This window comes from Triticum dicoccoides, chromosome 5A (genome assembly GCF_002162155.2).
Source record: "Triticum dicoccoides isolate Atlit2015 ecotype Zavitan chromosome 5A, WEW_v2.0, whole genome shotgun sequence".
Classification (NCBI taxonomy): Eukaryota; Viridiplantae; Streptophyta; class Magnoliopsida; order Poales; family Poaceae; genus Triticum; species Triticum dicoccoides.
Genome location: NC_041388.1, coordinates 537,233,523 through 537,247,668, shown reverse-complemented (window position 1 = coordinate 537,247,668; position 14,146 = coordinate 537,233,523). Strand labels below are relative to the sequence as shown.

The window sequence follows — 14,146 nt, the reverse complement described above, 5'->3', positions numbered from 1 at the left end:
CTTGATGAAAATTAGGATTTGAAGTATCATGATGATCTAAAACCTTGACTAGATGTCATTAGCAATATGATTTTTTTTCATAGTTTGAAGTGTCAATGCTTTATGTGATGTGGTGCCGTCAAAATTTACAGGCTTTGTGGTATTCATCTCCCTGGAGCCTTCGTCGTCTGGGTTTGGTCTGTGATCCTGCCGCTGCTCGACTACTTCTTCTACAGCGGAGGGTGAGCTACGAATCCACCTTCACCTCCTAGCCTCTTTTAACTAGATTGAATTTTCACATCAAGTCGCGTAACCTAGGTCTCCCGTCCGAAAGGGTTGCATCGATAAATATGCATTCAATTGCATATTTATCACCGCAGCTCTTTCGGATTGTCCAGCGCTTTCCACGGACAGCCCGAGGATGTGTAGATTGGGTACGTTGTTCATGCTCTACCCCGTTCCGAGACAGGATTTTGGCGGCGCCTCCCTGTTGTTCTTCGGATGCACATTCTCTCGGCATTTTGCCGAGACGTGTATTTGGAGAACAGCGGGGAGGTGCTGCCGAAATTTTGTCTCGGAATGGGGTAGAGCATGGACCGTACTCAATCTACACATTCTCGGGTGGGATTAGGACCCATCTTTACCTATTAGAGATGTAGGTGGATTACTCGTCAACCTTGTAAAAAATAAAATATTGATGTTGGTAATTAAAATGAATCCTTAATTTTGTTGTGTGGCTTCCAATAAAGCAGAAATGGCAGATAATCAGTGGATGTATAGTGGGTTTTTCTGTCGGAATCAAGTAACAACAGAGTGGGTCGAGAAAACTGATGTGTTTTTGAAAGAGATATTCCGTAGTCCAATGAGGATGGTGCCAGAATGCCCGTGTGCCAGATGTAAGAGACCTATCCGCAGAGATAAGAGTGAGATGACTAAGCACCTTCGCACGCATGGATTTATGCCCAACTTTAATATGCCGATAAACTTTGCCCAGCGGGACCGTGGTAGAGAGGATGTGATACGACAACGCATCGCTGGTTATGAGGACGATGGGGTTAGAGACATGCTAGATGATGTCTTTGCTGCACAGCCGACACCTCCGTCACATTCAGCGAATGAACCGGAGAAGCCGGAGGAAACCACAAAGGCCTTCCTGGAAATCTTGGCCTCGTCAAAGAAACCTCTCTATGAGGGTGCCAAGCTGTCTGTGCTGGATGCCATCTCGCAACTGATGGCAGTGAAGGCTGAGTACGGCTGTAGCCGAGGTTGCTTCGAAGCATTTCTGGGAGTATGGACTAACAGCCTGCCCGAGGGCCATGAACTGTCGAAAACCATGTACGGTACGAAGAAAATCATGAAGGCGCTCTCCATGGACTATGAGAAAATACATGTTTGTCCAAAGAATTGCCTTTTGTTTAGACATGAGTATGTGGATGACAACTACTGTAGGAAGTGCGGTTCCTCTCGGTATATTGAGGTGGTCGATAAGCATGGTCAGAAGCGGCAGCTAAAAATCCCTGTGAAGGTTCTTCGGTATCTTGATTTTATAAAAAGACTGCAGCGCCTTTTCATCACCGAGGAGTCTGCCAAAATGATGAAGTGGCACAAGGAAGGGAAAAGGTACAATCCAAAAAAAATTGTACATACATCAGAAGGTGAAGCATGGAAGTCATTCGATATAAAGTACCCGGAGGAAGCAGCCGAGGCTGGGAATGTCAGAATTGCTATAACAGGTGATGGATTCAATCCATATGGTATGTCGTCTAATCCATACAGCTGCTGGCCCATATTTGTTATTCCGCTCAATCTCCCTCCCGGCGCGATAATGCAACGCAAGACCATGTTCTTGTCGCTTATAATTCCGGGGCCTGAATATCCAGGGAAGAATTTGAGTGTGTTTATGCAGCCGTTGGTGGATGATTTGCACCATTCTTGGTACTTCCCGAGGTTGACATACGACCGGCATCTGCAGAAAAATTTCTTGATGAAAGTTTGGCTACAGTATTGCATGCATGACTTTCCCGGCTATGCCCTGTTCTGCGGATGGTGTACAAGTGGAAAGATGCCTTGCCCAGTGTGCATGCAGGCCTTGATTTTCATTTGGATGAAGAAGGGTGGCAAGTATGTTGCCTTTGACCAGCATCGACAATTCCTCCCTCCAGACCATCCTGATAGGGAAGACAAGAAGAACTTCACAAAAGGCAAAGTTGTCCATGAAGTAAATGAGATTCCAACGTTTTCTGGTGAGGATGTGCTTGCTCAGCTCAAAGCTCTTAAGCCTGCCTGTGAAGGGAAAGGCAAAGGCAAAGGCAAAGGTAAAGGGAAAAAATATTTTGAAGGATATGGTGAGACGCACAACTGGACTCACATTACCCCCTTCACGCAGCTTCCCTATTTTAAGGACCTCAAACTTCCATACAACATCGACGTGATGCACACCGAAAAGAATGTCGCAGAGTCCCTTTTTAACACGATCCTCAACATTCCTGATAAGACAAAGGATAATGTTAATGCTAGAGTCGATCAACAGAATATTTGTGATAGACCACGTCTTCACATGCAACCTCCCACAGGCAGTCGAAAATCTTGGTTCAAGCCAGATGCTGACTTCGTACTTAAAAAGGATCATAAGATGGAGGCATTCAAGTGGTTGAAACACGTTGTGAAGTTCACTGATGGTTATGCGTCGAATATAAGTAAGGGGGTCAATCTTTCAACGGGCAGAGTGACCGGGCTCAAGAGTCATGACTATCATGTCTGGATTGAGCGGATTATGCCGGTGATGGTTCGGGGCTATGTTCCCGAGCGTGTCTGGCATGTGCTTGCGGAGTTAAGCCATTTCTTCCGAACGCTTTGTGCTAAAGAAGTATGTCCTGAGAAGATAAAAGAAATGCATAAGAAGGCGCCGGAGTTGATATGCAAGCTAGAGAAGATCTTCCCGCCAGGCTTCTTTACTCCGATGACACATCTCATTTTGCACCTTGCGAACGAGGTATTGTTGGGGGGCCCTGTGCAGTATCGTTGGCAGTACGGCCCTGAGAGACAGAACAAGCATCTGAGACGGAAATGTGGAAACAAAGCTAAGATTGAAGCTTCCATAGCTGAGGCAGTTATCCTAGAGGAGGTGGCAGACCTCAGGACAGCCTACTATCCGGACCATGTTCCCACGTTGCACAATAAGGTGTCTCGATACAATACAGAAGAACCCAAGTATAAACCCAAGTTGCCTCTATTCACCGGGCAAGGTGGCAGGGCTGGATGCTCGACATCTTATGTCATGCCACGAGATGAGTGGGAGGATGTCATGTTCTATATCTTGCACAACATCAAGGAAGTTGAGGATGAGTGGATGAGGTAATACCTTTGCACCATTCTTTTAGTCAATTTGTTATGTTCACTTTGCCTAGTTCTTATACCGCTTTTCTTATTGTAGTCGATTCGTTGAGGAAGAATGGACAGGAATGCTGCCTCCTACTGAAGCGGAGGCACTTGCTCTTCTTCGAAAGGGTGCTGATGGAAGGAAAAATTTCGTTGCGTGGTTCATGGAGAAAGTAATTTTTCACACTTTCAATTAAACTCATGCACCCTATAATTTCAATTAAACTCATGCACCCTATAATTTCAATTGAACTTGTAGGGAAATGATCCGACCGAATCAATGGATGAAGAATTGAGATGGGTTTCCATGGGTTTTGACCCTGTCGTCATGACATGTGAAAAGTATGATGTGAATGGGTATCGCTTCCATACAGAGGAGCACCAGAACAGTCGGCCTGATCCCAAAACCATAAATACCGGAGTCTTCACTGAAGGAGATAATAAAATAGATTACTACGGAAGGGTAGGAAAAATATACGAGCTTACATTCAAACTTGGCTGCGAACACCTAAGTCTCACTATGTTCAAATGCCGATGGTTCGACCCCAAAAAGGGCCTGAGACATACGCCTTCTATTGGTTTAGTTGAAGTTAAACCATCAACCGTCTATGCCGGAGCTGATCTCTTTATCGCCGCTACCCAGGCCACACAAGTATATTATCTGCCTTACCCATGCCAGAAAGAGTACCTAAAGGGTTGGGAAGTTGTGTTCAAGGTGTCGCCGCATGGTAAGCTACCGGACCCGAACAATGATGATTACTACAACATAAACCCCATGACATACGAGGGAGTGTTCTATCAAGAGGAACATGATGACGTGGTCCGAAACAACGAGGATGATGACTTGGGTTATGTTGACCTGGACCCAAACGACGACGATGCAAGGATTGATGGTGAGGCAGTTGTGAATCAAAGAGACATAATTATGCTTGAAAAGTTAAATGAAGACGCTGATGATGAGGAAGAGCCTCCACCTCTGTCAGACAACGAAGAAGATATGCGTGATAGTGATGATGAGACCGCTCCACAAATAGATTACAATAGTGATGATTCATATGGGTTCTAGAAAATGTAAGTTCTTTTAATGATCATTACAATAGTATGCTTAATATGCACTTCTAGTATTAATGTTTTTCCTGTATGCTTGTTTAATTGATATCCTTACTAATTGTTTATTCTCTTCTCAATGCAGGTTTGCTAATCATGGGCAAGTCCAGTGGTGCCAGTTTCCTCAGTAAACTCAAAGGAGGACTTACTCGGAGTGGACGAGCCCACAAGGTTCCCTCCCGACTACGCGAGGATGGCACCTCACAGGGAGGTGGAGGGGTCGGGGGAGGAGACCCTAGAGGAGGAGGCGGTGGGGGGAGAGCCCCTAGAGGAGGAGGAGGTGGGGGGAGAGGCAGCCGGGGCAAAAAACTCCGGGCCGTGTCCGAAATAGGAGGGTCTTCTTCGATGCCCTCCCATACAGAGGCACCTTCTGAGTCTGAGGAGGAGGAGTATGTTCCTGATGGCGAGGAGGAGGAGGTCGAGGAGGAGGGTGAGGAGGAGGAGGCTGAGGAGGAGGGTGAGGAGGAGGAGGCCGAGGAGGAGGGTGAGGAGGAGGGCGAGGAGGGTGGAGGGGAGGTTGATCCCGAGTTGTGGGGTGACTTGCCACCGGGTGCTCCGCAGGGGTGGCTGCGTGGTAATGCCGGACTACCTACACCACCTTCTATCGAGGAGCACAAGTGGATCATTGAACCTGTGGGGACAGAGTAAGTGCCTCTCAATCATATTTTCAACACATGACAACATTTTCTTATTGTACACATGGCAATCATTTGATTCTTTTGCAGAAACTGGATCCTTCGTGGAAATGGCCGTAAACCGAACGGCCTTATCACTGTCCTGTTGAAGCACTTTTGGCCTGGCCTATTCTGCCCGCGGCCAGACAGGGACCCGCAGCTGCGGGTTTTGGCCACGAGCTGGGCCCACTACAAGGCTTGCAGCAACGCGGAGTACGGGACAGCCGCTAAGGCCGTGATCACCAAATTTTGGGTAAGTTCTCTTCTTAATCACTTGTCTTCAGTTTCGTTCATAGTTTATCATTGGATCACTCAACTCATGCCTTGTTTGCTTCTGGTTTATGCAGCAACTCTATAGAGTTCTTGACGAGCACAAGGCCAGAGCCGACGTGGTCTTGCTTGCGGCTGCGAAGAAGAAAGCTCGTCAGTTGCAGTACGAGGTGCGCTGGGTTGCCGTCTCGCAGTACTACCACTACTACCTGCACCAAAAGATGACCAAAAGTCAAGCGCAGAAGCAGCAACTTACCTTGAACAGGGAGCAGTTCATGATGGTAACTATTACTAACTTTTCATTGTTTCAAGCAGTCAACTCTATGTTTCGTGCTCACATGTCATGCTTCCAAAATTTGCATAGGTTGTTCCTCGTTGGTGCTATGGAAGGCATGACGGATGGGCGAGTTTGGTGGATAGGTGGCTCGGCGCCGATGCAGAGTTTGCTGCCAAGAGCATCAAGGGCCGGGCTAACCGTGGAGCCGACGGGACACACGGCCAAGGAAACAGGAACCACTGGAGCTTCAAGGCCATGAAGGTATATCTATGTGCATGATGCATTTTTGTTCTTCTTTACCGTCATGTTCTTATGTATGGCTAACTTCTATTTGACGTTGTAGGAGGACAAGTTGAAGAGGCCGCTCTCAGACATGGAGTCGTGGAAGCTGGCCCGCGAGCGGAGTCGTCGCAAGGAGGGCGAGAGCCAATACTACGGCAAGACCGAGGAGCACCTGGGGTCTTACATTCATCACTATCAGGAGTTGCATCCGGATGTTCCTGTTGCCGAGGTCGCCCAGTCTCAGATCGACGACACGGCGGTGGTGGCCATCCAGGGGAAGAAGAATGGTCGATATCCGTGTTTCGACGGCTTGATCACTCCTTCGATCTCGTACACACAGCTTCGGGCTAGCAACCCGAGCCAGTTAGAGAGTACGGGGCGTTCACAGACTCCTTTAGCCCGCCAGCATGCTGTAAGTACTTCCTCTTTATCTTTTTTATCTAGCATTCTCAGTTTATTTTCAGCATTGCTCACTTAGAAACAATCTAAATTATGTAGGCATATAAGGAGTTTGTCGAGCATAGGAATCTCGAGGTGCGGGAGTACTTGAAACGAGTGAAGGCAAACGATGATTACAACCGTCAGATGATGACGGTTAGTTCTGCCCTCTTAAAACCAAGCTAAATTTTTGCACTTTCATTCCTTCTGATCTTCTAGTTTGCTTGTTTAACTAACATTCAGGCTATGTTGGCGGCTTGGAGTAACGGCACGGGTCCACCACAAATGGGACCCCCACCACCACCTGCGGGAGAACCCCCACACGTGCCCACGTTCGATGAATGGGTGGCACTAGGCAGTGATGGTCCGGTTAGTACATTTGCCTAACTACTGACAAACTAGTTCTCGTTCATTCAACACTATCATATCATATTTACTGTTAGAATCTTTTCTGAAACATGTAGGGGACCGGTGGGTCGACTCCTGCTCCGTCGACCCCAGTCACTCCGATCTGGCAGAGTGGTGGTGGTGGTTTTGGCGGAGGTGGTGGTTTTGGTGGAGGTGGTGGTTTTGGCGGAGGTGGTCTTGCTTGATGATTCCGTGCATGTGGCCGTCGTGCCATGCCTTTCATATTCCTACTTTTATGATGTTTCATGTCTTGCACAACTTTTATGTTCATGAACTTGAGTCGGTGATGATCTTTAGATGATGATGGTGAACTTGAGTATGTTTAGATGATGAACTGTCATATTTCTGCATAATTTCATATTGTTCTGTTTTGAAATGCTGTCAAATGAATTGGAAAAGAGAAAAAACAGGGAAAAAAAAAACTATGCTGACGGCAAAGCCGTCGGCATATATAAGCCCAGGAGTCACCAGGGCTCGCCACGTGGCGGATCTATGCCAACGGCTTTGCCGTAGGCATAGGTGAAAATCTATGCCGACGGCAAAGCCGTAGGCATACCTCTGCTGCCAGGAGTAACCAGAAGAAGACACGTGGCAGGGCTATGCCTACGGCAAAGCCGTCGGCATAGATTCATCTATGCCGACGACTTTGCCGTAGGCATAGCCCTGCCACGTGGCCTTGCATGATTCGTCCCCGTTTTTGACGGCGCCGTCCGTTGCCGTCAGACGAAAAAGACTGCCGACGGCTATATTATGCCGACGGCTGACGCCAGGCCGTCGGCATAGGCCCCTATGCCGACGGCTATACTATCCCGACGGTCTGACAAGACTACGCTGACGGTATCTACGCCGACGGGTCTATGCCGACGGCAGCCGTAGGCATAGACCTATGCCGACGGCTTGGGGGCCTATGCCGACGGCCCTTGGCCGTAGGCATAGACCGCGAGTCCGGTAGTGGTTGGTGATTTTGGTAAGCAATGAGCATTTAACATCTCAGCGTCAGCTTTTTATCCTTTTTCGATGTTGCGTGAATCTCTTTAACTATGTCTTCAGGCCTGCGCTCTTTATAACAACTACTGGTGGCCAATGTTAACAAGTTAGAGACATTTTGTGCAGTTCTGATGCCACTCATATTTTTCCTGGGCGCCGATTCTCCATCGATCATGTCAAATGAGGGTGGTGGGTAAGTGATGATCCTTCCGTGCCTCAACTGGTAGCCCTACTGTTGCTTCACTATGAATCACACTTGTCAAAAACTAATAATTCAGAACAGTTTTTACTCCAAAAGACATGCCTCATCCTAGTGACACAGATAGTACTTGTAATGTTTTCTCAAAACAAAACAAAAAATTGACAAGAAATTTGGATTTTAAATGATGGCTAATATATTGCAGAACATCTGTGGTGAACAAAAGCTCATACCTTATTGCTTCCCTTAAGTTCTTCTTTTTACATGCTAAAAATAATACTGTCCTTGTAGTTTCCCCTGACACAATTTCGCCACTGCAAGTGAGTGAACTTCACCAAGTTCCTGATGGGCGCATCGATCGTGGGTAGCATCGCGTCTATGCCACCAATCCTGAAGCACGCCGCAGTCATCGGGTAGGGCTTGCTGATGAAGGAGCTGTCCTCCGTCGTATGTGGTTCCTTCAGAAGAACTCTGAGGACGAGGAGTGCATCTCCTTCTGATCTCCGGCGCTTCATCCTCTCCTGAACTTGTGATCTGCGCGCGATGCGGTTCCTCGCTAGAGATAGGGATCATCAAATTGTGAAAGTCTACCGTACAATTTGGAGCACTGGTGTTTGTCCTTGTTTAGGAGTACCAGTGAAGTGAGTCATTTTGAGTTGCATGTAGAGTTATCCTCCTCCTGCTGGTACATGATGTTTTTGGTTAGGCTGTTGACCTCACTTGCATCACTTATTAGCTGTATAGCTTTGGCCATTTTATTTCTTTTCGTTTCCTCTCGCTGTGCCTCGAGTAGTTTGTAGCAGTGTAGTAGTAGTAGTTGCCACGAGAAGAAGAGGAGTGCATTTTTTCTAATGCGTGTTAAGAAGTAGATGTACTATCTAGGAGTACTTGCCTAGTCTAGTTGAGGGTGGTGAAAGATGACTTTACCTGCTAGGCTAGGATAGAGGCTAGAGGCTAGGCTTGTAAGGAAGAGAATAGTACTACTAGTATGTCAGTGTGATTATTTTATGGGCTAGGGTGTGAATATGTCAGGAGTAGAATGGCATTGATACGAGGAAAACAAAAAGAATGAATTCATTCACAAACTCTTGTAAAAAATTGATCGACCAAGATAATCCAGATTTAATTCATTGACCAGGATAATACCAAGAGAGGCAAAGCATAAGAAGGCACAATTTTAGCAGCACAATCATCAGAGTTTAGCACTCGAATAGTATTTCATGTCTCAAAATTAAAGATAGGAGGGGGCATAACAGCCTCGAATTGCAAATGATACAGAGCATTCAAGCATGAACATGCATTTGAAGGAAAAGACAAATAGTTATCGCGCGATGGTAATTGGAGATTCTTGCATGATCCTCTTTCCTCTTGCTGAGAAGACAGAGTAGTAGCCTCTACTTGGGGGGGCTGCCCGCCGCCGGGGGTGCTGCAGGAGGAGGCGTCGTGCCTGCATAAAACTTTGTTTTAGTACCACCAGTATAATGTGCTGCCTCAATTCACAGGGGGCAAATCATCAAATCAAATCTACTTCTAGAGAGAGGCAGAGGGTATGCATGTAGACCGCTGATCCAAAAGCCCAAAGCATAGAGCAACAAAGGGTGTAGGGCTGTAGGCTAGTCTACCGATCGATATCCATATGCATGAGTACTAGTACTGGACTACATGAATACATGAACACACAGAGAAAGAGAAAGAGAAAGAGGAGAAAGACAAACCCTTGGCCTTGTCCAGACGAAGCTTGGCGCGTACTTCCTTGGCAGCTTCGTGCACGACGAAGTCGTGCACGTAGCCCCCAATCAGAGTGGCGCCCGCAAAAGTGAAGGCGACGGCGGATCCAAACATCGTGTAAATTGTAGTAACAAGTTTCTCTTTGGATCGCACTTGGTTCATGCTGCAAACAGTAGACAAGGAAAAGATTAGATGAGTCTACTGGAGAAGACTATGGGCATGGAGAGAGGGAATGGTAGAAAAGATGAGGAAACTCACGCGGCTTCCAGCTTAACGCTCGTTATTTCCGCCATCAGCTTCTCATCCACCTCGGCGAGGGTGTTGTAGCAGCCCCGCACCCTCCCCACCTCGGTGAATACATCCGTCCGCAGGTCCGCCACCGCAGCGCATCCGCATCCACCGCTCCTGCATGCATGCGACGTCAAGGTCAAGTAAAATCAAAAAAACCGATCTTTCTCGCTTGGATGGGACCGAGGGACCAAGCACCAATACATCAATCAAGCAACTTGACAATACAGTAGCGCGCTGGGCGACGAGGAAGCACGAAAAGACGGAAGATGCATGGGTTTTTAGTTCTTACCCGTTGCCTGAGCCGGTGACCGCGCCGCCGCCGCCGTTGGCCGGAGCCCCACCTCCGCTCGCTCCACCCCTGCAATGGTCGGTCGCGACAAAAGAGTCAATCTTTGCGCCAAAAGTTGCATCGAGAAGAAGAAAAGAAAAGAAAAACATGGAGGACGAGGGCCGGATCTAACCCGCCGTTCGCCGCCCCTCGTCCATTCGCTGGCCCGCCGCCGTTCGTCTTCGTCGGAACCCTGCATGCATGGAGATAAATATCAGAACTTTCACGATAGGGCCGGGGGATCAACGAGAACCGACGGGATCAAAAAAAGCCACGCCATCGAAAAGTTGCATCGCGAAGAAGAACAGGAAGAAGAAGAAGGAGAAGCAGGAGATCTCACCCGCTGGTGTTTGCGGCGGTCCCGCCGGTCGTCGCACCGCGGCCGGTGGCTGCAGCCTCGCCGACGGTGGTTGGGTCGGTCGAGAACCTTCGCGCGCCGCGCCCGCGCTCCCTGGAACAGAAACACAAGGCGGGGTGAGAAAAGGGCACGGGACGGGAAGAAGCGACGGGTGGAGGAGGAGGAGGAGGAGGACAGGTTGCGCTTACCCGAGCAAGCTGCGGCGGATGGCGCCGGAGAGGAGGTGGGAGCGTGCGCGGAGGAGGACGGCCATCTCGTTCTCGTCTCGTCGCTGAAAGAGAAGGGAGGAGGGTGGCGGCGCGGAGAGGGAGGAGGATGAATGATTGAGCTGGGCGTGGCTTGTCGTCTTATAGCGGCGCCAGGGCTTCTCGGCCTCCCTCCCTCCCTCGCTCCGGTGCTGCTGTCCTGTCCGGTCCTCTGCGGTCAAAAGATTTTTGTTTCCGTTGGAGCCTTTCTTTTCTTCTTTCTGTGGTCTATCTTATCTGTTACACGGAGGGGAGGCGAGGGGAGGGCGGGACGCGGTTTTGGGATTCCCGCCTTGCAGCTCAAACTCAATCTGTGCATCCACTTGGTCAGTTTCCCTCCGCCTCGTGCCAAAACTCATAAACGGCTCGCTCCGCGCTTGCCAGCGCCACGCCAAGACGTGTATGCATGCACCATGCACCGGGATGCCGCTCCTCATGCAAATCATGGGTTTACTTTAGACAGTGCCATGAATTAGAGCATCTACGACCGGCACCTCAAACCCCTCTCAAACATTCTAGACAGTTTTTCTTTTTGACTTTTTCTAGGCGAAACAATGGATTCCGATGTTTCGTCACACGAGGAGTATGGACCAACGGAGCTTCATGAAATTGCTCAAGATGAGTTCTTCGATTCGTTGGATTCGGGAGAACAAGTCGAAATGATCATGCTCATAAGCGTCCAACCGGAGATGGACTCGGAGGTGGAGCACATTCTCAACTTTAAGGGCTCGATCAAAGGGAGATCAGCTATTAACCCGGATAGGGTCTCTCGAGCTTCCTTCTACTGCTTGGACACGGATGGCATCCGACAGTCGTTCATCACGTTGGCCAGCTGTGACCCGGGATTCAATTTCATTTTAGCATGTTCAGATTGTTTAACTGAGTTTTTTTTTGCTTTGTTGCATTGTTTAATAGTTGAGTTGTGTTGAATTTGTGCGCTATACTATATGATACGCTTGTATGGATTGCATGGGTTTGAGGGTTTACATTTCACGAGTGTGGTTCCTTCGGCATGACATATGAGGGGTCATCTGGCGTTGTCCGATCTCGCATAGATGCTCCTAGTTAGCCCAAGTCACGTGAGAGATCCTGGGAAACGGCCATCCCTGAACACCAATCGATCAAAAATATGCTCTTGGAAGAAGGTCAAAAACCGCTCCTAATGCCCCTGATAGCCTCCCCCTCTCCTCCCCACTTCGCCGGCTCGATCAAAGGGAGAAGAGATATTAACCGCGAAAGGGTCTTTGGAGCTTCTACTCCTTGGACACTGATGGCATCCGACCAATGGTTCATCTCATTGGCCAGCCGAGACCCGGGATTCAATTTCATTCTAGCATCTTTAGATTGTTTCACTGAGATTTTTTTTTTGCTTTTGTTGCATTGTTGAATAGTTCAATTGTGATGATTTTGTGCGCTATATATATGATATGCTTGTATGGATTGCATGGGTTTGAGGGTTTGGATTTCACGAGTGTGGTTCTCTAGCAGGACATACGGCGTTGTCCGACCTCGCATAGATGCTCCTAGTCAGCCCAAGTCACGTGAGAGTCTCATCGTAGAGGAATGCAGTATTTGACATCCATTTGCCAGATTTCCATAATCATAAAATTCGGCAATTGCTAACATGATTCGGACGGACTTAAGCATCGCTACGGGTGAGAAAGTCTCATCATAGTCAATCCCTTGAACTTGTCAAAAACCTTTTGCGACAAGTCGAGCTTTGTAGACAGTAACATTACCATCAGCGTCAGTCTTATTCTTGAAGATCCATTTATTCTCTATGGCTTGCCATTCATCGGGCAAGTCCATCAAAGTCCACACTTTGTTCTCATACATGGATCCTATCTCAGATTGCATGGCCTCAAGCCATCTGTCAGAATTTGGACTCATTATAGCTTCTTCATAGTTCATAGGTACGCCTTGGTCTAGTAACATGACTTCCTTGACAGGATTACCGTACAACTCTGGTACGGATCGTGCTCTGGTCGACCTACAAACTTCAGTAGTAAGTTGATCTAAAGTTTAATGATCATCATTAGCTTCCTCTCTAGTTGTTGTAGGCATCTGATACGTCTCCAACGTATCTATAATTTTTTATTGTTCCATGCTGTTTTATTATCAACCTTGGATGTTTTATAATTATTTTATATCAGTTTTGGGTACTAACCTATTGACATAGTGCAAGTGCCAGTTGCTGTTTTTCCATGTTTTTTACATCGCAGGAAATCAATATCAAACGAAGTCCAAATGCCACGAAACTCCACGATGATTTTTTATGAGCCAGAAGGAAGGCAATGGGCCCTGGTTGCACCTGGGGGTGCCTCGAGGGGGGCACAACCCACCAGGGCGCGCTAGGAGGCCCAGGTGCGCCCTGGTGGGTTGTGCCCTCCTCGGGTGCCCCCCGGACCGCCTCTTTGCTCTATAAATACCACAATATTCCAGAAACCCTAGAACAAGCGTCGAAATATTCATCCAGCCGCCACAGAGTCCAGAACCACCAGATCCAATCTAGACATCATCACGGAGGGGTTCACCACTTCCATTGGTGCCTCTCCGATGATGCATGAGTAGTTCTTTGTAGACCTTCGGGTCCGTAGTTAGTAGCTAGATGTCTCTCTCTCTCTCTCTCTCTCTCTCTCTCTCTCGCTGAATTCTCAATACAATGGTCTCTTGGAGATCCATATGATGTAACTCTTTTGCGGTGTGTTTGTTGGGATCTGATGAACTTTGAGTTTATGATCGGTCATATCTTTTTATATCCATGAAAGTTATTTGAGTTTCTTTGATGTCTTATATGCATGATCTCTTATAGCCTCCTATTTCTTCTCTGAGATTTGGATTTTGTTTGGCCAACTTGATCTATTTATCTTGCAATGGGAAGAGGTGCCCGGTAGTGGGTTCGATCTTACAGTGCTTGATCCCAGTGAGAGAAGGGGAACCGACACATATGTATCATTGCTACTACGGATAAGAAGACGAGATCTATATCTACCGCCATATAGATAAACGGATCTTGTCTACATCATGTCATTGTTCTTATTGCATTGCCTCGTTTTTCCATGAACTTAATACACTAGATGCTTGCTGGATAGCGGTCGATGTGTGGAGTAATAGTAGTAGATGCAGGCTGGAGTCGGTCTACTAATCTTGGACGTGATGCCTATGTAATGATCATTGCCTGGATATCGTCATGATTA

The 14,146-nt window shown here is 47.7% G+C and overlaps 1 protein-coding gene across 1 annotated transcript; it reads right to left on the bottom strand.

Moving 5' to 3' along the window:
• Positions 1–9,097: 9,097 nt before the first annotated feature.
• Positions 9,098–11,114, bottom strand: LOC119297757 (keratin, type I cytoskeletal 13-like). Its single transcript, XM_037575418.1, has 7 exons — positions 10,893–11,114; positions 10,687–10,797; positions 10,480–10,539; positions 10,308–10,376; positions 9,986–10,132; positions 9,715–9,890; positions 9,098–9,446 (listed from the first exon to the last, which is right to left on the bottom strand). The coding sequence occupies exons 1-7, from the start codon at positions 10,955–10,957 to the stop codon at positions 9,394–9,396; spliced, it is 681 nt and encodes a 226-aa protein (XP_037431315.1). The 5' UTR covers positions 10,958–11,114; the 3' UTR covers positions 9,098–9,393.
• Between the last annotated feature and the right edge of the window lie 3,032 nt (positions 11,115–14,146).

Coding starts and splice junctions, on each gene's coding strand:
- LOC119297757 (XM_037575418.1), bottom strand. CDS start 10,957: ATGGCCGTCCTCCTCCGCGCACGCTCCCACCTCCTCTCCGGCGCCATC. Junction 10,377..10,479: donor CGAGGGGCGGCGAACGGCGG/GTTAGATCCGGC, acceptor CGACCATTGCAG/GGGTGGAGCGAGCGGAGGTG. Junction 10,133..10,307: donor GTCACCGGCTCAGGCAACGG/GTAAGAACTAAA, acceptor GCATGCATGCAG/GAGCGGTGGATGCGGATGCG.